Here is a 20,392-nt window from a genome sequence, read left to right on the forward strand (position 1 = left end):
AGAAGCAGAAAGTGAAGAGTGAAGTGTGAAGTTTAGGTTAGCTCGGTTAACTTGTCAACTTTTTCGTTTCGGTAAAATTTATACTAACTAGCCGTCAGAAAAGTTACTAATTCTCGAGTTATTTAATTGAGAATTTGACTTTATTCGTCACTAGCGCAATAACTCAGTATGGTGATTATTAATTCATTTAAACACCCCGAGTCTCCTATTAGGTATCAACAGGACGATGTTCAAGTCTACTTAGACAAGAAAGATTTGGGCCTGGGAACTTTATTTGTTAGTGAAAGGTAATTAATTTTATAATATGGAATAAGAACATTTAAGATATATCATTTTTGAATTTTGACATAGTAAAGATAAGTATGCTACTTTTCGAAAATAATTTTTTATGTATTTGCAAAAAATATAAAATTTAATTTTAAATTTAATTAAACTTAATATGCATGCACCATTCAATATCCAGTCTCTGTTGGCTACAGGCTCACAACAAATATACAATATCATTATAGATTTCTTGTCAGATACACGCACGGTCCTATAAGACTTGTATGCGGAAGTGAAATTTTTATGATTTATGTTCAGATTTGCATCCTTTTATCATAAATGTTATATCACTTTATCAGAAATCCATCATTTTTTTATTGCATTATTATTGTATTGTGTTATTTATTGTATTAGTAGATTGATTCTGTTTAATTTTGTATTAGGGATAGGATTGTATATTCTTGATTGCAAATGGCTGAATGACTAATGTCTATGCCATTAAATAAAAAAAAGTATTTGCAAAACATTTCTCACCTTGTTAATTAGTTCTTTGTCCTATGTACACTCAAAGCTCATATTATAAGACTAAACAATTTCTGGTTTTCTTTGTTTCATAATTAATTATAATTATAACTATGTTAGCTATGTACAAGAGGATTACAAAAATGAAAGTATTAACCTTTGTGTGTTCAACAATCAATTCAACAAAAAATTGAAATTATGACATAATTTTACTACAATAAGTTAAGCCAACCTAGTTTTAAGAAGTACAGTGTACAGTCACTCTCCTAGGCATGCTCTTTATGCATTTTGCGATTTCTTTTAAATGATCATTGTGGTTCCAATGAAAAATGATTCTATTTATCTACTGAACCTTGTTTGGTATAACTTCTTCAGCCAATTTCCCTTTTAAACATTCACAGACATTTTTGATGTGGTTCATATCTGGCAAGTTGTCAGGCCAAGGTAATAAGGGAATTTCTTGCTCCATCAAACATCATCATCATCATCAATGGTGCTACAGCCCTATGAAAGAGCCTCAACCTTCCCAAGTCTATTACACCAGTCAGTCCTATCCATTGCCAACCGTTACCAGTTTGCTGCGCCTATTTTTCTCCCATCCTTATCCACACCATCGTTCCATCTGAGTTTTGCCCTACCCCTATTTCTACTTCCCACAGGTTGTGACATAAGGATTCTTCTAGGAGGGTTGTTCTGCTGTGATCTGGCTAGATGTCCTGCCCATCTTAGTCTTCCTATTCTTATAAGAGATACTACGTCTTTACCACCAAATTTTTGTTTATATCTGTGGTAAACCTCATAGTTGTACCTCCTCCTCCAAACACCATTTTCACAGATGCCACCGAATATTCTTCTCAGGATCCTTCGTTTAAATATAAGCAGAAGGTTTTCATCTGCCTTGGAAATGGCTCCATCAAACAACTTTTAATATTTTTAGCCATATAGAAAGGTGCTTTATCCTGCATAAAGACCTTGCAACTATTACCAAACCATTCATTAATTTGTGGAACTAATCCTGTTTGTAAGACTCTTTTATACTGGTCCTGCAGCATAGTTTTTTCTACCACATAATATAATCATCCCACTCCTTTGTCACTCATTACAGACAAATTGAGCATTATCCATAATTTGAAATGTTGCTTCACCTTTAAAGCAAACCTGTAAATGTGAATAAAAATTCTAAAGTACGAAAACAAAATTATTGTATTAGGGCTTGGGTCAATTTGGCCCAAACGTTTTTTGAGCATTTATGAGCTTCCTAGCAGGCCTGTGACGTTTGCACCCAATTCTGTACAAATTTTGGTGTAAAGTGGCCACTGATACTTAACACTCAGTTTCTTCCAATTTATTCCTTATAAGTATATCTATGTATTCTTATCTATGTGTCTTATCATAATATCATAAGTATATCTGTGTATTCATATCTCTTCTATATTTTACAGCCAAATTCTTTAAAATTCGTTGCCCTCTAGGGTGACTGAAAACTTTCTGCCACACTGACCCTTCTGAACCGAAATGAGAAATGACAGGATGTTTCTATTTTTTAAGTTTGTGACTCAACATTCTAACTGACAATTGAGATAGACCACATTTTGTTACTATTTCGTTTTGACTATATATGTAATACTTTCTAATAGAACAGTAACAGAAGAGTTTTACTTAACAGGAAGATCTTTACATTTACCCATCTGAAAAATTCCACTCAGAGATTCATCATCTTGTTTTATTATTAACAATTACCCAAATTCAAAACTATCATTACCATAGAAGAGTACCAACACCACAGAATAACTAACCATACAGAACCGAAACGGTAACATAAATTTCATGCTCATGCGTCACGTAACTGGTGCAACCTCACTTTTGTGACTGACAGTGACAGTTGTTTATTAGTAAATTCTATATTTATATGTTTTATTTTTTGTTTTATTTATTTTTCTAGTTAAATTTTATATTTCATATTTATTTAATAACTATTTGTCAAAAATATTACATCATTTGGAACGGTCTATTCCTTAGAACATCAAGTTCTATTCTGTAACTGGTGGACAAGGTCAAATATTTCGGTCCCAACAAAATCAATGGAAACGACAGTCAGATTCGCTTCTGTATAGTTAGTTATTCTGTGCCAACACTCACTTCCAAATTTGACCAACTTCAAATTTTGCAAAAGTTGAACACCAATCACTTATTTAAATAAAAAAATTAAAGTTGGACAAATTCAAGTCAATGCCTATTTAGCACATTCTATTGCCATCTGTCAAATTTTGACAATTCAACCAACAAGTTCCACCATTTTTAACTTATGTAGCATGATTATTCACTAATTGAATGCTATGTTGGAACAATGTTGTAACCACCAATAGTTTTATGTGGGTTTCCATGGAACAACGCTCTATATGTGCAAAATAATGTACTGTTGACTATGGGGAATATTATGAGACTTTACTTTATGCATCTTCTAGTCTATCACATTACGCTCACAAAGATTACTTTTTTCAAAATGATCAATTATAACGTTTTTTTTTTCAATCTGTTGACAAAATCTGATTTGCTGTTTACAACATTGTTCCAGCATAGCGTTAAGGTACTAGTACACTTTAGAAGACCAAAAATAAGCATTTTTTCAAGATTTTTTTTTCTCAGAACCTTTATTAAAAATGAACATAAAACTTTTTGCATATTAGTATCTAGTGCAGTTGACCCACTATATGGTAAACATCAGCCATTGTTTGTTGAGTACTAATACCTCAAAAATAGTGAATTAGCATCGTTTAAAAATAGTGAAAGTGGTCCAGCAAGAACATTACACTATCCACTAGCTGGGTAAGTGTTTGCCAAATTCAAAGTGTTCAAATAGACTATTAATTAGAATTAGAATTTCACAAAGACTATATAGATTTTTTATCAGCAATTTATTTTCAAATGTTTTTATTTTATTATTCTTGGGTGCGACTCAATTGCACTAGACAAGAAATATTAATCATCCATTTATAAAAATGTTTTTGGCTGGAAATGGGAACGGATCCGGTCCAGTCAACAATATATATATAATGCCCAAATGAATCAACCCTCAAATACAATGATACCAATGCAACCAAATCATCAATATATGCAACAACACAACTCTGTATCAGCAGACATGATGCACTATTATCAAAATCAATTCCCACCTCTTCCAAATATGTACACTCATCCATCTAATTTCCAAAATTTATCCTTACCTCAAATGAGCCAAAACTCAGTTCCTCCGCAGCCAGAGATACACTCAAAAACTTTCGAAGAAGGAATAGATTATTCCCTACCGTCCTCATCAAGTGACGATGAAAACATGGAAAGTGATGCAAATGCTTGTCCGTGGCAACAACTAAAAGAGTCGAGATCAAAAAGAAAACGTAGAAAAATAACAGAAACTACTGAGCAAGGTGCTTCAGTAAGCACATCTAATAGGTTTCAAACTCTCTCAGAAGAAAACGCAGATACAAACCAAATCCATACCAGTAAAAGAAACGATGACAACCCAAATACCCAAATAAAAGATCCCAAGCCGCCCCCTATTTATGTTTACGGAGTAATAGACTACAAAGCAATGACTGACTCTATAGCGCAAGTTACTGAAGATGAAACATATTATACTACCACTCTTCCTGAAAATGTTGTTAAAATAAATGCTAAAACACCTGATTCTTATAGAAAAATAATAAATTACATGAGAGAAGAAAAAATAGTACACCATAGCTATCAACTCAAACAAGAAAGAGCATATAGAGTCGTCCTAAGAGGTTTACACCATTCTATACCCTTAGAGCAAATAAAATCTGAATTATTAAGGCAAGGCCACACAGTCAGAAATGTTTTAAACATCCGGCACAGAGTAACAAAAGAGCCCCTACCATTATTTTTCGTCGATTTGGAACCAAAAAACAACAATAATAAAGTTTTTAATGTGGAATTTATATACAATACCAGAATTAGAGTAGAAGCTCCGAAACACAAGAACACCATTGTGCAATGCACTCGATGTCAGGCATACAGACACTCTAAGTCATACTGTTATAAACCTTATAAATGTGTTAAATGTGGAGGATCATACGACACCAAAAGTTGCACAAAGCCGAAAGACACACCTGCAACATGTACTCTTTGCAAGGGCAACCACCCAGCGAACTATAAAGGCTGCACTGTTTATCGAGACTTATTAAAAGCAAAGAACAGGAATAACGACACAACTGGACCTAGAAACACACAAGGATACATAAATCCCAATCCAGCACTGCACCAAATGACTCAACAATATGCGCAAAATGGAATGAATTATGCTCAAGTAACCTCAGGAAACATCAACAGACCAAATAATGGTGAAGATTTAACACACATGATGTCAAGCTTCTTAAATGAATTCAAAAATCTATTTAATCAACTTCTGAACCAAAATAGCATGATCCTGAACATGCTAACAACAGTCATTAGTAAAATAACGAATTAATGGCTCCATCAATTAGAATAGCCGCCTGGAACGCCAACGGGCTACCAAACCATGTACAGGAAATCACAGCATTTTTAAAAGTAAATAAATTAGATGTTCTTCTCATCTCAGAATCACACTCAACCGAAAGAACAGTAGTAAAAATCCCTTTATACACAACGTACCTTACTCATCATCCTGATGGAACTGCTCACGCAGGAACAGCAATTATTATTAAATCTTCTATTAAACACTATTTCCTACAAAATTACGCCACACCTAAAATACAAGGAACCATACTAAAAATAGAAACATTTACATGGCCACTTGCCATTGCAGCAATTTACTGTCCTCCTAGACACTCCATATCAATTGAAGAATACGAGACCTTTTTTCAAGAACTAGGACCCCGATTTATAGCAGCTGGAGACTGGAACGCCAAACACACCGTATGAGGATCGATGCTTATAACACCAAAGGGTAGAAATTTATTGGCGTGCTTGCAGAGAAATAATTTAAACTTCCTTTCGACAGGTCAGCCAACGTATTGGCCGACCGATCAAAACAGGATTCCTGACCTGCTAGACTTTGCCGTTATCAAAGGTATCTCAAATATACATTACAAAATAGAACCCAGTCTTGATTTAAGTTCAGATCACACCGCAATAATCATAACACTAAGTACAACTGTAATTTGGAAGGAACCTGTGGCAAAACTCTGCAATAAAAGAACCAACTGGGAACAATTTCAAGCTATTATTAACACAAATATAAACTTAAAACATCGAATTAAAGAACCCCATGAAATAGAAAAAGCAGTGCAACATTTAACAGAAGTAATACAAGATGCTGCATGGAAGTCAACTCCAGATAATAAAAAAATTACCACCCATGATCATAACATTCCTTTACAAATTAAAGAAATTTTAAATGAAAAAAGAAGAGCTAGAGCCAAATGGCAGCGGTCAAGGAATCCCCGGGATAAAACACAATTAAATCGGTTAACACATCAACTGCGTACAGCTTTAATCCAGGCCCGTAATGAGACTTTTAAATATTACATCTCCAACCTAACACCTAATGACCATTCATTATGGCAAGCGACCAAAAAATTCAAGAGACCAATAACATCTATTCCACCAATTAGAAAATCGGATCTAAGCTGGGCAAAAACTGATGAAGAAAAATCAAACACATTAGCACAACACCTCGCACAGGTATTTAGTCTACATACAGAAGTCAATGCTGAAGATGAAAAAGTATACACATTTCTCGATGCTCCTTGTCAATTATCACTACCACTGAAACCATGTACACCAACAGAGATCTGGAAGGCGATAAATAAAATAAACCCTCATAAGGCTCCAGGTTATGACTTAATTAATGGTGATGTACTAAAGCATTTGCCTAGAAAAGCGATAGTCCTGCTAACTATTGTATATAACAGCATGATAAGACTGTGTCATTTTCCTATTCAATGGAAATACGCACAAATAATTATGATTGCGAAACCGGGCAAACCGCCTACAGAACCCTCCTCCTATCGTCCTATAAGCCTTCTACCAATAATGTCAAAAATTTTCGAAAGACTTCTTTTAGTCCGAATTCTCGAAAGAATAAACATAAATAACATAATACCTGACCATCAATTTGGCTTTCGACAGAACTACTCAACAATACAGCAGTGCCATAGGATTGTAAATTATATAAAAGAAACTTTAGAGGGAAAGAAAATGTGTGCGGCAGTATTCCTTGCTGTGGAAAAAGCATTTGATAAGGTGTGGCATAAAGGCCTGTTGTATAAAGTGAAAAAGAATATGCCTAATGAAATATACCTGATATTAAAATCATATCTGAACGAGCGATTTTTCCAAATCAAAGTAAATACCTCACTTTCCAAATATCATCCTATACAATCCGGAGTACCTCAAGGTAGTGTCCTCGGTCCCTTCCTTTATCTCCTTTACACTGCTGATATACCTGCTGATGATGACATTACGATGGCCACATTTGCCGACGATACAGGAATCCTTACATCAGACGATAACCCAGATAGAGCTTCTAACAAACTGCAAAACTATTTAAGTTCACTTCAAACATGGTTAACAAAATGGAAGATTAAAGTAAACGGTGAAAAGTCTTCACAAATTACGTTCACAACAAGAAGGATCGACTGTCCACAGGTTCATATTAACAACATTCCTATCCCCTTAAAATCAGATGTCAAGTACCTGGGACTCCTTTTGGACCGAAAGCTGACATGGAAGAACCATATCAAAACCAAGAAAGCTCAACTAAATTTAAAAGTCAGACAAATGTATTGGCTGCTAGGTAAAAGATCCCAGTTATCATTAGAAAACAAAGTATTATTATACAAAATTATACTAAAGCCGATATGGAGTTATGGTATACAGTTATGGGGCTGCAGCAAACCGAGCAACACTAAAATACTGCAAACTTTTCAATCAAAGACGCTGCGCATGATAGCGAATGCACCATGGTACGTCTCCAATATAACTATCCATAATGACCTTGGGATACCATTCATCGAAGATGTTATTAGACTACAGGCAACCAAAGCCCAAGAAAGAAATTTCGCCCATGAAAGTCAAACTATTCAACAACTCTACCAGCCGCCACTTGTGGGAAGAAGACTGAAAAGGACATGGCCGGAGGACCTAACTGATTAGGTGTATTGGAGAACCATCGATGGATGGTGCCCAAAGCATGCCAGGATTCAAGACTTTGCTACTATTTGCTAAATACTCTGTGTTGTAATTTGAGTAGATTGTAAATTTGCACTTAATAAAATGAAAAAAAAATATTAATATCTAACTCTTAGAGAATACAAAAAATATATCTTTTTTTCATTTATGCACGCACACTAATATTGTAGAGGGCGCCAAAGTCGAGGCCTCGAAAAAAAGTAGTTCCGATGGCGGAAAGTTAATCTCAGGATTGGGATCTCTGAAATAAAAAAATTGTACGGCATTTGAAAAAGGAAGGTTTCTTACGTGACAATTTACCACCGTTAGTGAAACATTCCGCAAAAAAAAGATTTTAAGGAAATTTGAAAAAATTTTGTGAAAAAATCGCGCGTTTTTCTTCAGTTTTTCATGGTTAAAAAATATTAATTTTTTATTTTTTGGTGAAATTGTGGTAAATTGTCACGTAAGAAACCTTCCTTTTTTAAATGCAGTACGATTTTTTTGTTTCAGATATCCCAATTCTGAGATTAACTGTCCGCCATCATTTTTCGAGGCCTACACTTTTGCGCCCTCTACAATATTAGTGTACATGCATAAATGAAAAAGATATATTTTTTTGTACTCTCTAAGAGTTGTATATTAATATGTAAAAAGTTGTATGTTAATTTTTAATAAAGGTCCTGAGAAAAAAATTCTTGAAAAAAATTATTATTTTTGGTCTTCTAAACTGTACTAGTACCTTATTACTATACTGGATTTCCTTGTAGCTCTGCTTCATACTGTTTAGAACTAAAACCTTACCTATTGTTTTTATAGCACATTATGCTGGCAACAAGAAGAGAACAATGGTTTTGCTATTGAATATTCAAGTATTTCCTTGCATGCCATATCTAAAGATTTAAACATCCATTCTACAGAATGTGTATACCTTGTGACAGATGGACATATTACTATGCCAGGTAAGTGTTCTATTATTAATTAAATTAAAACGGGATGGTTCCCAGGAGTTTGCAGTATACCATATAGTTAAATAACTTTAAACATCGAAGTAAATTGGTGTATCCTGTTGTAATTTTAATCAGGAATTAAAATTTAAAAATCTAAAGGGATTACATAAACATAAGTGTTCAGACCATCTTCAGTGAACTTTTTTACTTCCTAAATTTAATAGCTCCAGAAGCAAACAGTGGCTGGATTAAATTTAAAAGTTACATTATAAAATTGTAACAATAAAAACTTTTGTAGAGCTGATGAAATGGAATTTTTTTTCTGGAAGCCGTCTGTTGTGAACTGGTTGCACTGCAGCCAGTTGGCTTATTGTACATCTTTTATTTGTTTATGAAACCCATTCCAGAATTCTGGAACCCTGTACCAGCTTGTACAGGTCTAGTAGGTGGGTGCCATATATATTTGGAGTCACTTCGATGTCTCCAAAAAGTGTGTGCCACCTCCGATCCAATGCCTCACAGTCATGCAAGATATGGTCGACTGTTTCAGGTTCTCTGGTACAGAGCCTGCAGCTCAAGTCTCCATGATACAGCCCCATTGTATGCAGGTGACCCTTAACTGGCGCATGTCCAGTGAGGAAACCTGTTATGACTCTGAGCTGATTCCAGCTTGTTTTCAGCATTAATGCTACTAGCACATGTCCATCCGATATACATCTTGCCATGTGTTTGACCGGGTATACTCTCCCAGTGTGAGTTGTGTTGGCTTCGGATCCAGGCTTTTTTTCGTTCGCAAACAGTGCTTTTTGGCACTTCCACGGCCGGCTCTGGACCCACATACTTTGTAGCTGATGCTATCCTGGCAAATGCATCAGCTCTTTCATTGCTGTATATGCCCCTATGACCTGGAACCCATACCAGTATAACACTGTTATGTTGTGCCAGTCTGTCAAGTTCTTGTAGACATTCCCACACCAGTATAGAGTTCACCTTAGGGCTTATAAGAGCCCCAATTGCTGCTTGGTTATCTGTGGCCCTCAGGTTGTTTTCTCTTGCACACTGCAAGATTGCAAAAATCTCTGCCTGAAATACAGAGGTATATATTCTCCCAGTGGAATAGAAATGTTGAAATCTCCACCACTACCGAATATTCCTGCGCCTGAACCTTATGCAATTTTAGACCCGTCTGTATCCAAGGTGTAACCCTGCAGTCTGGCTTGAGAGTTTCATCTGTCCCATTCGTCTCGTGGGCAAATGTCCACTTGAAAAGGTACTTCAGGTTTGTATCTGGATGTCATATGGTCCGAAATCATAATCCATTCGGCATCATTAGTTTCATTTCTTATTCTACTATGTCCTGATTAAATTAATACGTTGCTCAGGTTTTCTCAGTCTATAATATCCCATTCTCCCCTCACCTCTTATTGTTATATGTAAAGGAGAGGGATCCAGTAGTGCCTCCATAGCTGTCGTAACTGCCATCAGATTTAAATGTAGACCATTTAGACTTAGAGGACCAAATTCCTCCTTTTAATAAATTTCATAATTTTTAACTTTAGAGGACTGATGTTCTACATTTGAAGTCCATTCTGTAACTACGATCGGAGCCTGTTGCATTTGATCTCTGACTGTACCATTAAATTTTCCGTAGGCTAAGATTACTCGGTCATCCTCATAGCCCAGGACATGATGCCTATCGTTTTCGAGTCTAGCTCTCAGGCCATCCATGACCAGATTCCACAATAGAGGAGATAAAACTCCCCCTGTGGGCAGCCTCTGGCTACCTGAGCTGACACTGTATCCCCCAACAACGTAGCATATATCACATGGCTTCTCAACATGCAGTCTATTAATCTGCAGCTTGTTTCATCTATTACTTTTAGACAGATCGCCCTTGTGATCGCTTCATTGTCAAATGCTCCCTCAATATCGAGAAATGCACCCAACATCACCTTTTGGTTTTCTAGAACGTACTCCACCCTCTCCAGATGGTGAAGTGCCATTTCTGTGGAGACTCCCGCTCAATTGGAACCGTGCAAGTTCGGCAAAGCGACCCCTATTTCTTCGCTCTGTACTTTTATTCGCACTTTTAATTATATTGGCCAATTATATTAGTCCTGGTTACTGGATAATTGTCAAGGCCATAGTCCAAAAAAATAGCAAGAAGAAAAAATAAGATTCAGGTTATGTTATGAAAACGTGAACAATTGCATGTAGTAAATAAAATTAGTTATTAAAATGCAGTACTGCACTCAAAATACAATTAATTAAATTTACCTTTATATAATAATTGCATATCATATCAATATTGTGGAGCAATATATAATTTTTCTGCTTCAATGACAGAAGGTATGAAATATACGTCAATTTGACAATTTCAATTGACAATATGAATTATTTAAGATAGTTGTAATATTTCTCCGCGACTCGCGCACGGTCGTTTCTTGTTTCCCTTCCAAGTACTTGCACACCGCGAATAGTCAGAGTTTTGCGATAATCGCTCCACCCACCTTTTGGCGAAATGAAATTTTTGTGTCCTTTGATTTGCAAGATTATGATTCCACCAGGGAACTTTGCTGTTTGAATTCCTCACTATCTCCAGACAGTTGTCTTCGAACATGACATGACAATCTCTTGAAATTGTTCGCCAGCCATGTCTAGGTCCAATGTATGCCTTATCTTCCCATTAATCCTGCCTAAGCAATATTCTAGGTCTGCTTGCTATGCTTCCCAGTTTGTTTTACGAGTATTACGATAAGTTTCCTTGATAAGCTCATTGCCTGCTATTTCAAAACAAATGTGTTGGTGGTCTGAACAGGACACCTCATCTGACACATGCCAGTTTTCCACAGTTCTGGTAGCGCCAGTCGTGAAGTCACAAAGGTTGGTTTGTTTCATACGTTTAATATGTCTAAATTATGTTGCATTATAAACTGTAGTACTGATTCACCTCTTGCATTGGTGTTTGTACTGCCCCAAGTTCACTAGCTGCTCCAATTCCCTTGATGGTGGTTGTTCGGGATCATCATATGGGAGGTATGCTGATCCGAAAACTATCTCCTTCACACATCCTCCATCTATGATCTTCATCTTTACTGTTGTTAAATCCCTGGAACAGTGATTCATCAACGTCAGTGTTTTGATTGCAGTGTTGAAATTGGATAACTATCTGGGAACATAATACCCTGTACTCGAATAGTAATTGACATATTCATGTATTGGTTTACCTTCGTCTGCCAACTCTGGAGTTAACCAATACATACATAATATGTGACTTCCTATTAGAGTAGGGGCTATTATGTTCCCAGATAGTTATCCAATTTCATCGGCTATAAGTTGTTGCATTTTTGCAATTTTATACTGTAACTTTTAACTTTAATCCAACCACTGTTTGGTTCTGGAGCTATTTAGCAAGTAAAAAAGTTCCCTGAAGATGGACTGATAGATCTTAAAACTTACATACATTCTGAACACTTACGTAGGTAATCCTTTTAAAGGACATCGCACACATCTTATGGAAAATATAATGTCACTCAAATTCAATAAAATTTATACCAATAGATTGGTTTTAAATTAACGATCAAATCTTATCATTGCGCCAACTCTCTATTTTCAAAAATAAGAGCAGAAATTGATATAAATAAATCTGAAATCAAATGGGTAGGTACATAAGTTAGAGAGAGAAAAAATATTTTAAAATACCCAGATTTTCGGTACTCCATAAATCAGCGGATTAGTTTCACTAATCCGCTTAGGCCCAGCGGGATTTAAGCTGTTATGAATAGCACTCAGAGCAATAATGATTGTAAACTAACATTTTATGGACTCCAAAAATGTGATTTCGATAAACTTTAATTGCAATTTGCGCCGTAATTAATCATAATTAACAGTTGGCGCAATGATAAGAATTGATCGTTATATTAAAACGAATCCAATCGTATAAATTTTATTGAATTTGAGTGACATTATATTTTCCATAAGATGTGTGCGATGTCCTTTTCAAATTTTAATTGCTGATTAAAATTATACCAATTACAACAGGAGTTTTTATTTCAATGTTTAAAGTTGTTTTATTATTATCTTAAAGTAGTTCAGGTGAAATCTGTCGAAAAGCAGACCATAACAAAACGTTTTCCATAAAAGTCTACTTTTTTGCTAGAATCACTTCAGGATGTATCTTGTCTCCATGCGCCATCGATAATCGAAAATTTTTGCTCTCTGCACTCATATTTTTGCCTATAACTCAAGTGATATTGCTCCTACAAAAAAAAAATTCCTATTGTTTAAAAAACAGCAATAATTGGGAAAAAAATTTAAAACATGAAATATTTCCTAAGTTTTTAAGACCCCTTAAACATAATAAGCAGCCTTCATATTCCGCCAAGGTGTGCTAAATTTCATTAGGATCGGTTTAATAGTTGTTGCGTAAAAATTTTGCAATCCAATGTCCGTCAAAAAAATTGTGAATTTGCAAAATTATGCTGGGCCCAAAGTGTATTGGGATTCACAGCATCCATTATTAAGCATCCAATTAAGAGCAAGACACACTCTTTTAAAATTTAAATGTCCTTGGTAAACAATCACACGTTTGTTTATTATACATATTACGTGATCCAGATTACTCCACACAAGTGTACCAGTTGTCAATCCTGCAGTATCAGCGATTCAATATTACATATTCCTAATTCATGGCCAAAGCCGACTCGGCATAAATAATATCAACACTTTCTCTTTTATTTATATGCACAGAAAACATCGGGAGGCATTCTAATTTCATTGCGTGATCAAAATCATCATTGATAATTGAGATACACCAGAGGGTGAACGTACATTAGCACACCAACTCTTTACAGTCGTACTCCGAGTTGATAATAAATGAATATACTGTGAGTAGTGTTTACTTCATCAACCCCTATCGTAGGGGATAACTACCCCCAACCACTCTGAGATGGTCCAGATGATGTAGAACTAATATATGGCGATCTAAAACCAGGCGAGAACATATGGAACGAGTATGGGAGGAAAGTCGTCCAAGGATGAAGTCCAGGAGAATGGAGTGGTGAATAGTAACTTCATCAGTAAGAACAAGGACGTCAAACCCGACACTGAGTTGAAGGTACTGCTCTATATTATCACGGCAGTTCTGATCCTGAAACTGGCATGGTCATTATGGAAGGCACACCGGAGGAACCTCAAGAGAAACATTCATCGCGGATTGGCGAGATAACAGCGAACATTGACGTTTAAAAGTGGTAAGTCCATATTGTTTATTCTTATGGTATTTCCATGATATAGTAGTAATTCGTATAATATAAATAATAATGATAATATAACATTAATTTAAGAGGATCGGTACGTATTTCCGGCTGCAATGCTATTCAAATGGGGATTCATTTTTTTCGAATCCTGAGAAAACTAATAAGTATTTTTGAAAAATTTAAACGCAGAATGAAAGATTACGTTATTAGCGAGGGCTGAAAGTCCCTGAGAACTTCTATAATGTTTATTTTAATAAGTTACAGGGGTGAAAAACTAAGAGAAAATTTAGTGTTATTTTTAATTTCAAATATATCATTCAAAATAAACTTTTTATTTATTCTAAGGGACTTTCCGCCCTCGGTAATAATTTAGTCTTTCATTCTGCGTTTCAATTTTTGAAAAATATTTATTGGTTTTTTCAGGATTCCAAAAAAAATGAACACAATGCCGTGGTAATATTTTCCAAATCTATCTTTGTCTTACAACGCACTCAGCCGAATATAATATTGTCAGCATATATTGTCAGTCAGACACTGACAATCAGTGACAATTTTAAATATTTGACATTGCATCGGGAATATGTTGAGTTATTGATTAAATATTATTGATGTATAGTGTATTTGATAAATAATTGATTTAAGACGTGAACTTAATAAAAAGTTATTTATTGTGTATTATTTGTGGAAGATCCAAGCAGAGAATACATCAGGATAATATATTCTGTGATCCAAGTATTTTGTTGTTAAAGATGTTCAAAATTGTAAGCGTTCCATAACAATATATTATTAAAAAATCACCTCTTTTCTCGATTGAGTATTAGTCTTTGTTGTACAAATAAATTATTACCTACAATCACTGAATACATACTTAGTGAAAAATTTATCATATTTATTAACTGAATTAATAATTTGCAATTATAAAAATATCAGTTATCCAAGAACATTCAAAACCCATCTCTTTAAATGAATGATGACATTTTCAAGTAGAATGACATTCTAGTAATGTTTACATATCCATACCAGTGTGAATTTTACTACATGTAATTTGCCGTGTAAAGACAGAAAAAGTAGGGATACACGTAAAATATTTGCGAATTATGTACCCATAGCCTTAAGGTATACATAATCTAATTTTTACCTATTTTTATCGACGTAACCTATTTTTAATTACCTTGATTGCTATTAGCGGGAATTTTTTTTACAAATATTATGGCTATGGCGTCGCTGTCACTCAATATATCACCAATTACAGAGTCACATACCTAAAACTCATCAAATCAGCTAAAAAAGCCTACTATCAAAATCGTCTGGAAAGCTCCAAAAGTGTTGCAAAAGAAACTTGGTCCATAATAAACGATCTTCGAAATAAAACCCACGCAGCTCAAACATTTGCTCTTCCAAACCCTGAAAATCTAAACGAATACTTCATTAACGTGAGTAAAAATATAACATCAACTATTCAGTCTCAACAAAATCCCATTTCCTATCTCCCTAATTCAGAAATTGTCTCGAATTCATTCTTTATAAGACCAATCTATAAATCTGAATTGATCCAAACGATCAATAGCATCAAAAGCAAATCATCTTGTAGTACTGATGGACTATCCATAAAAATCTTCTCAAATCTCACAGATAATGTGTTAGAACTCCTCGTGTCACTAATTAATGATTCCTTTGAAAACGGTAATTTTCCAGAGTGCCTAAAGACAGCCATTATTATTCCTCTTCATAAAGGTGGCGAAAAATCTAATGCCTGCAACTATAGACCTATTGCCCTACTACCGGTACTCTCCAAAATTATTGAGAGGCTCATAAAAACCCGACTTGTGTCCTTTCTCTTTGATAACAATATTTTATCACAAAATCAGTTCGGCTTCTTAAGGCTATGGGTACATAATTCGCAAATATTTTACGTGCATCCCTACTTTTTCTGTCTTTACACGGCAAATTACGTGTAGTAAAATTCACACTGGTATGGATATGTAAACATTACTAGAATGTCATTCTACTTGAAAATGTCATCATTAATTTAAAGAGATGGGTTTTGAATGTTCTTGGATAACTGTTATTTTTATAATTGCAAATAATTAATTCAGTTAATAAATGTGATAATTTTTTCACTAACTATGTATTCAGTGATTGTAATAATTTATTTGTACAACAAAGACTAATACTCAATCGAGAAAAGAGGAAAAGTGTTAAAGTGATTTTTTAATAATATATTGTTATGGAACGCTTACAATTTTGAACATCTTTAACAACAAAATACTTGGATCACAGAATATATTATCCTGATGTATTCTCTGCTTGGATCTTCCACAAATAATACACAATAAATAACTTTTTATTAAGTTCACGTCTTAAATCAATTATTTATCAAATACAATATATATCAATAATATTTAATCAATAACTCAACATATTCCCGATGCAATGTCAAATATTTAAAATTGTCACTGATTGTCAGTGTCTGACTGACAATATATGCTGACAATATTATATTCGGCTGCGTGCGTTGTAAGACAAAGATAGATTTGGAAAATATTACCACGGCATTGTGTTCATTTTTTTCGAATCCTGAAAAAACCAATAAATATTTTTGAAAAATTTAAACGCAGAATGAAAGACTAAATTATTACCGAGGGCCGAAAGTCCCTTAGAATGAATAAAAAGTTTATTTTGAATGAAATATTTGAAATTAAAAATAACACTAAATTTTCTCTTAGCTTTTCACCCCTGTAACTTCTTAAAATAAACATTATAGAAGTTCTCAGGGACTTTCGGCCCGCGCTAATAACGTAATCTTTCATTCTGCGTTTAAATTTTTCAAAAATACTTATTAGTTTTCTCAGGATTCGAAAAAAATGAATCCCCATTTGAATACCATTGCAGCCGAAAATACGTACCGATCCTCTTTAACTAATAAATGTACAACTGATGCCATGTTTTCTGTACTTCACGAGGTTTACCAAGCACTAAACAATAATCTTTATACTACCACTGTTTTCTGTGACTATTCCAAAGCTTTTGATTGTGTAAATCACAACATTTTGATTAAAAAACTTAATTACTATGGAATTCGAGGTATTTCTTTGAATTGGTTCAAATCTTACTTAGATAATAGGAAACAATTGGTTAGAGCAAATGATACTGACTCTAGTCTCAAAAACATTATATGTGGAGTACCACAAGGTTCAGTATTGGGTCCTCTACTTTTCCTGATCTTTATAAATGACATCACTAATTTAAAAATCGATGGAAAAATTTTTCTTTTTGCTGATGATACCAGTATCAGTTGGAGCAACTCAACTATTGCAACTCTTCATGCAACTATAACTTCTGATCTTCTTACGATAAAAACCTGGTCTGACTCTAATTTACTCTCCTTTAACATGGATAAAACGGTAGCATTATCATAAAAAGGTGCTCTTCAACCCCTGCTTGTGAATAGCAGCCAGATCTCTACCGTTGATTCTGTAAAATTTCTTTGTATTCTTTTAGAGAGCAACCTCAAATGGTCCCTTCATATCGATTTGTTAAGTAAGAAACTCGCCTCGGCCTGCTATGCCATAAGATCTTTTTCGAAGGAACTCAATTTAGCATCTTCTAAAATAACATATTTTTCTTTATTCCAGTCTCATCTTCGATATGGTCTTCCTTTTTGGGGGTCTAGTACAGCTGCCCAATTTGATGTTATTTTCAAATTACAAAAAAGAGCAATAAGATATCTGTTTGGCCTCAGAAGAACAACCCATTGCAGAAGTTACTTTAAAGATCACGAAATTTTAACTCTTCCATCTTTGTATATTTTAGAAACTGTTTGCTTAATTCGTAAACACATGCATGTCTTTCCAGCAAGGCCTCATCATGACTACTCCACCAGAAATTCAACTTTTGATGTCTATTTACCGATCCCGTCTTCTGAGTTAGTAAAGAAATCTATACTATATTCCGCAAAAAAACTATACAACCATCTCCCTTTACAACTCAAATCTGCAACATCCTTTCTCAAGTTCCGTAAAATGACAAAAGCTCATTTATCTAAAAGACCATATTATTCAGTAGAAGAGTTTCTTAATGACTAACTAAGAAATCAGAGTAATGTACAAGTAACTAAAGTGTATTTATATATATTTTGGGTGTCACATACAGCAGCTTAAACTTATTAGTTCCTTTGTTTGTGTTTTATTATATTATGTTGTATGTTCAATTTTGCAATTTATAGTAATTTTGCAATATACAGTCGAACCCGCTTATTAGAATAAAGGTTAAAGGAATATCCCGGTTTAGGGAATAGAAATTTGAGGTCCCAAAACGTTTTTACTAGGCTTATATGATCTGTTATTAGAATATCCCTGTTATAGGGATACTTTTTCTTGGGACGACGGCTATTCCAATAAGCGAGTTCGACTGTATTGGTTTTTGTTTTTTTACTTCACTTTTTTAACTTGTTTATATTTTTTTTTATTGACGATTTATCTAATTTTATAAAATATTTATTTGTTATTGTTATGTATATCTTTTTCGTGAATCTATGTTAAGCTTTGTCCATAAAATTGTATAATTTTCAGTGACAATAAAGCATATTTCTATTTCTATTTCTATTTATAGGACGTATTGATACATTTTACATTTTTTCATGATTTTTATATATTTACTATTTTATCCAAATATTTTTTACCGATTTCTATCAAACTGATTTTATGATGATTCATAATGATTGATATAATGATTGCAATAGAAATCACTATTCACTATACAGGGTGTAACGAAAATACAGGTCATAAATTTAATCGCATATTCTGGGACCAAAAATAGTTTGATTGAACCTAACTTACCTTAGTACAAATGTGCATATAAAAAAAGTTACAACCCTTTGAAGTTACAAAATGAAAATCGATTTTTTCCAATATATCGAAAACTATTAAAGATTTTTTATTGAAAATGGACATATGGCATTCTTATGACAGTAGCATCTTAACAAAAAATTATAGTGAAATTTGGACACCCTATAAAAATTTTATGGGGGTTTAGTTCCTTTAAACCCCCCCCCAAACTTTTGTGTACGTTCCAATTAAATTATTATTGTAGTTCCATTACTTAAACACACTATTTTTAAAACTTTTTTGGCTCTTAGTACTTTTTCGAAAATTCAGTTTTTATCGAGATATTTTGAATATTTGTCAAATCCACCACATATTTGTATATGGTTAAGTACGATTATGGAGACTTGGTAATAATATGAAAATTTATGTATGATTTACATTTTTAGGTATATTTTGAACCGTATTAAAAAAGAAGCCATATCTCGATAAAAGTTGCCTTCTCGAAAAAATACAAAGAGCCAAAAAAGTTTTAAAAACATTTTGTTTAACTAATGGTATCCCAGTAATAGTTTAATTGAAGCGTACACAAACATTTGGGGGGTTTAAAGGAACAAAACCCCCATAAAATTTTTATGTAAACATATTAAAAAAGAAGCCACAACTCGATAAAAAATGCCTTATCGAAAAAATACTAAGAGCCAAAAAAGTTTTAAAAATATTGAATTTAACTAATGGTACCACAATAATAATTTAATTGGAACGTACAGAAAAGTTTGGGGGGGTTTAAGGAAACAAAACCCCCATAAAATTTTTATGGGAAGCACAAATTTCACTATAATTTTTCTTTAAGATGCTCCTGCCATAAGAATGCCACATATCAATTTTCATTAAAAAATCTCTAATAGTTTTCGATATATTCGAAAAAATCAATTTTCATTTTGTAACTTCAAAGGGCTATAACTTTTTTTATGTGCATATTTGTACTAAGGTAAGTTAGGTTCATTCGAACTATTTTTGGTCCCAGAATATGTGATTTAATTTATGACCTGTATTTTTGTTACACCCTGTATAATCACTATATAACATTTACTATTTTTGACATATTATTTATGTAACAATTTTATTATACCTCGTAAGACTATCGAATTTATGCTTTCGTTACGAAGTACAGGAATAAAGGATAGGAAAAATTAAGATATAAAAATATTAAACATGGCTCTGACGATCAACGAATTTTTGAATATCGCAAGCAAGGTATTGCCCAACGAGTTCGATGGAAGCGCGGGTAAACTACAACCATTTTTAGACGCATTAGAACTACTTAGGAAAATAGCAGAAGGACATGAAGAAACAGCTGTAACATTAATAAAGACAAGGTTGACCAATAAGGCTAGAAACCTAA

The 20,392-nt window shown here is 33.9% G+C and overlaps 1 protein-coding gene across 1 annotated transcript in view; it reads left to right on the forward strand.

Annotated features, from left to right (window-relative positions):
• Positions 1–20,392, forward strand: part of LOC126890577 (methylosome subunit pICln-like) — a 75,968-nt gene continuing 55,576 nt past the window's right edge. Inside the window, exons 1-2 of the mRNA XM_050659640.1 lie at positions 1–287; positions 8,776–8,918. Of these exons, the coding sequence (XP_050515597.1) occupies positions 169–287; positions 8,776–8,918 (262 nt within the window). The 5' untranslated portion in view covers positions 1–168. The remainder of the gene's footprint in view (positions 288–8,775; positions 8,919–20,392) is intronic.

This window comes from Diabrotica virgifera, chromosome 8 (genome assembly GCF_917563875.1).
Source record: "Diabrotica virgifera virgifera chromosome 8, PGI_DIABVI_V3a".
In the NCBI taxonomy this organism is placed as follows: Eukaryota; Metazoa; Arthropoda; class Insecta; order Coleoptera; family Chrysomelidae; genus Diabrotica; species Diabrotica virgifera.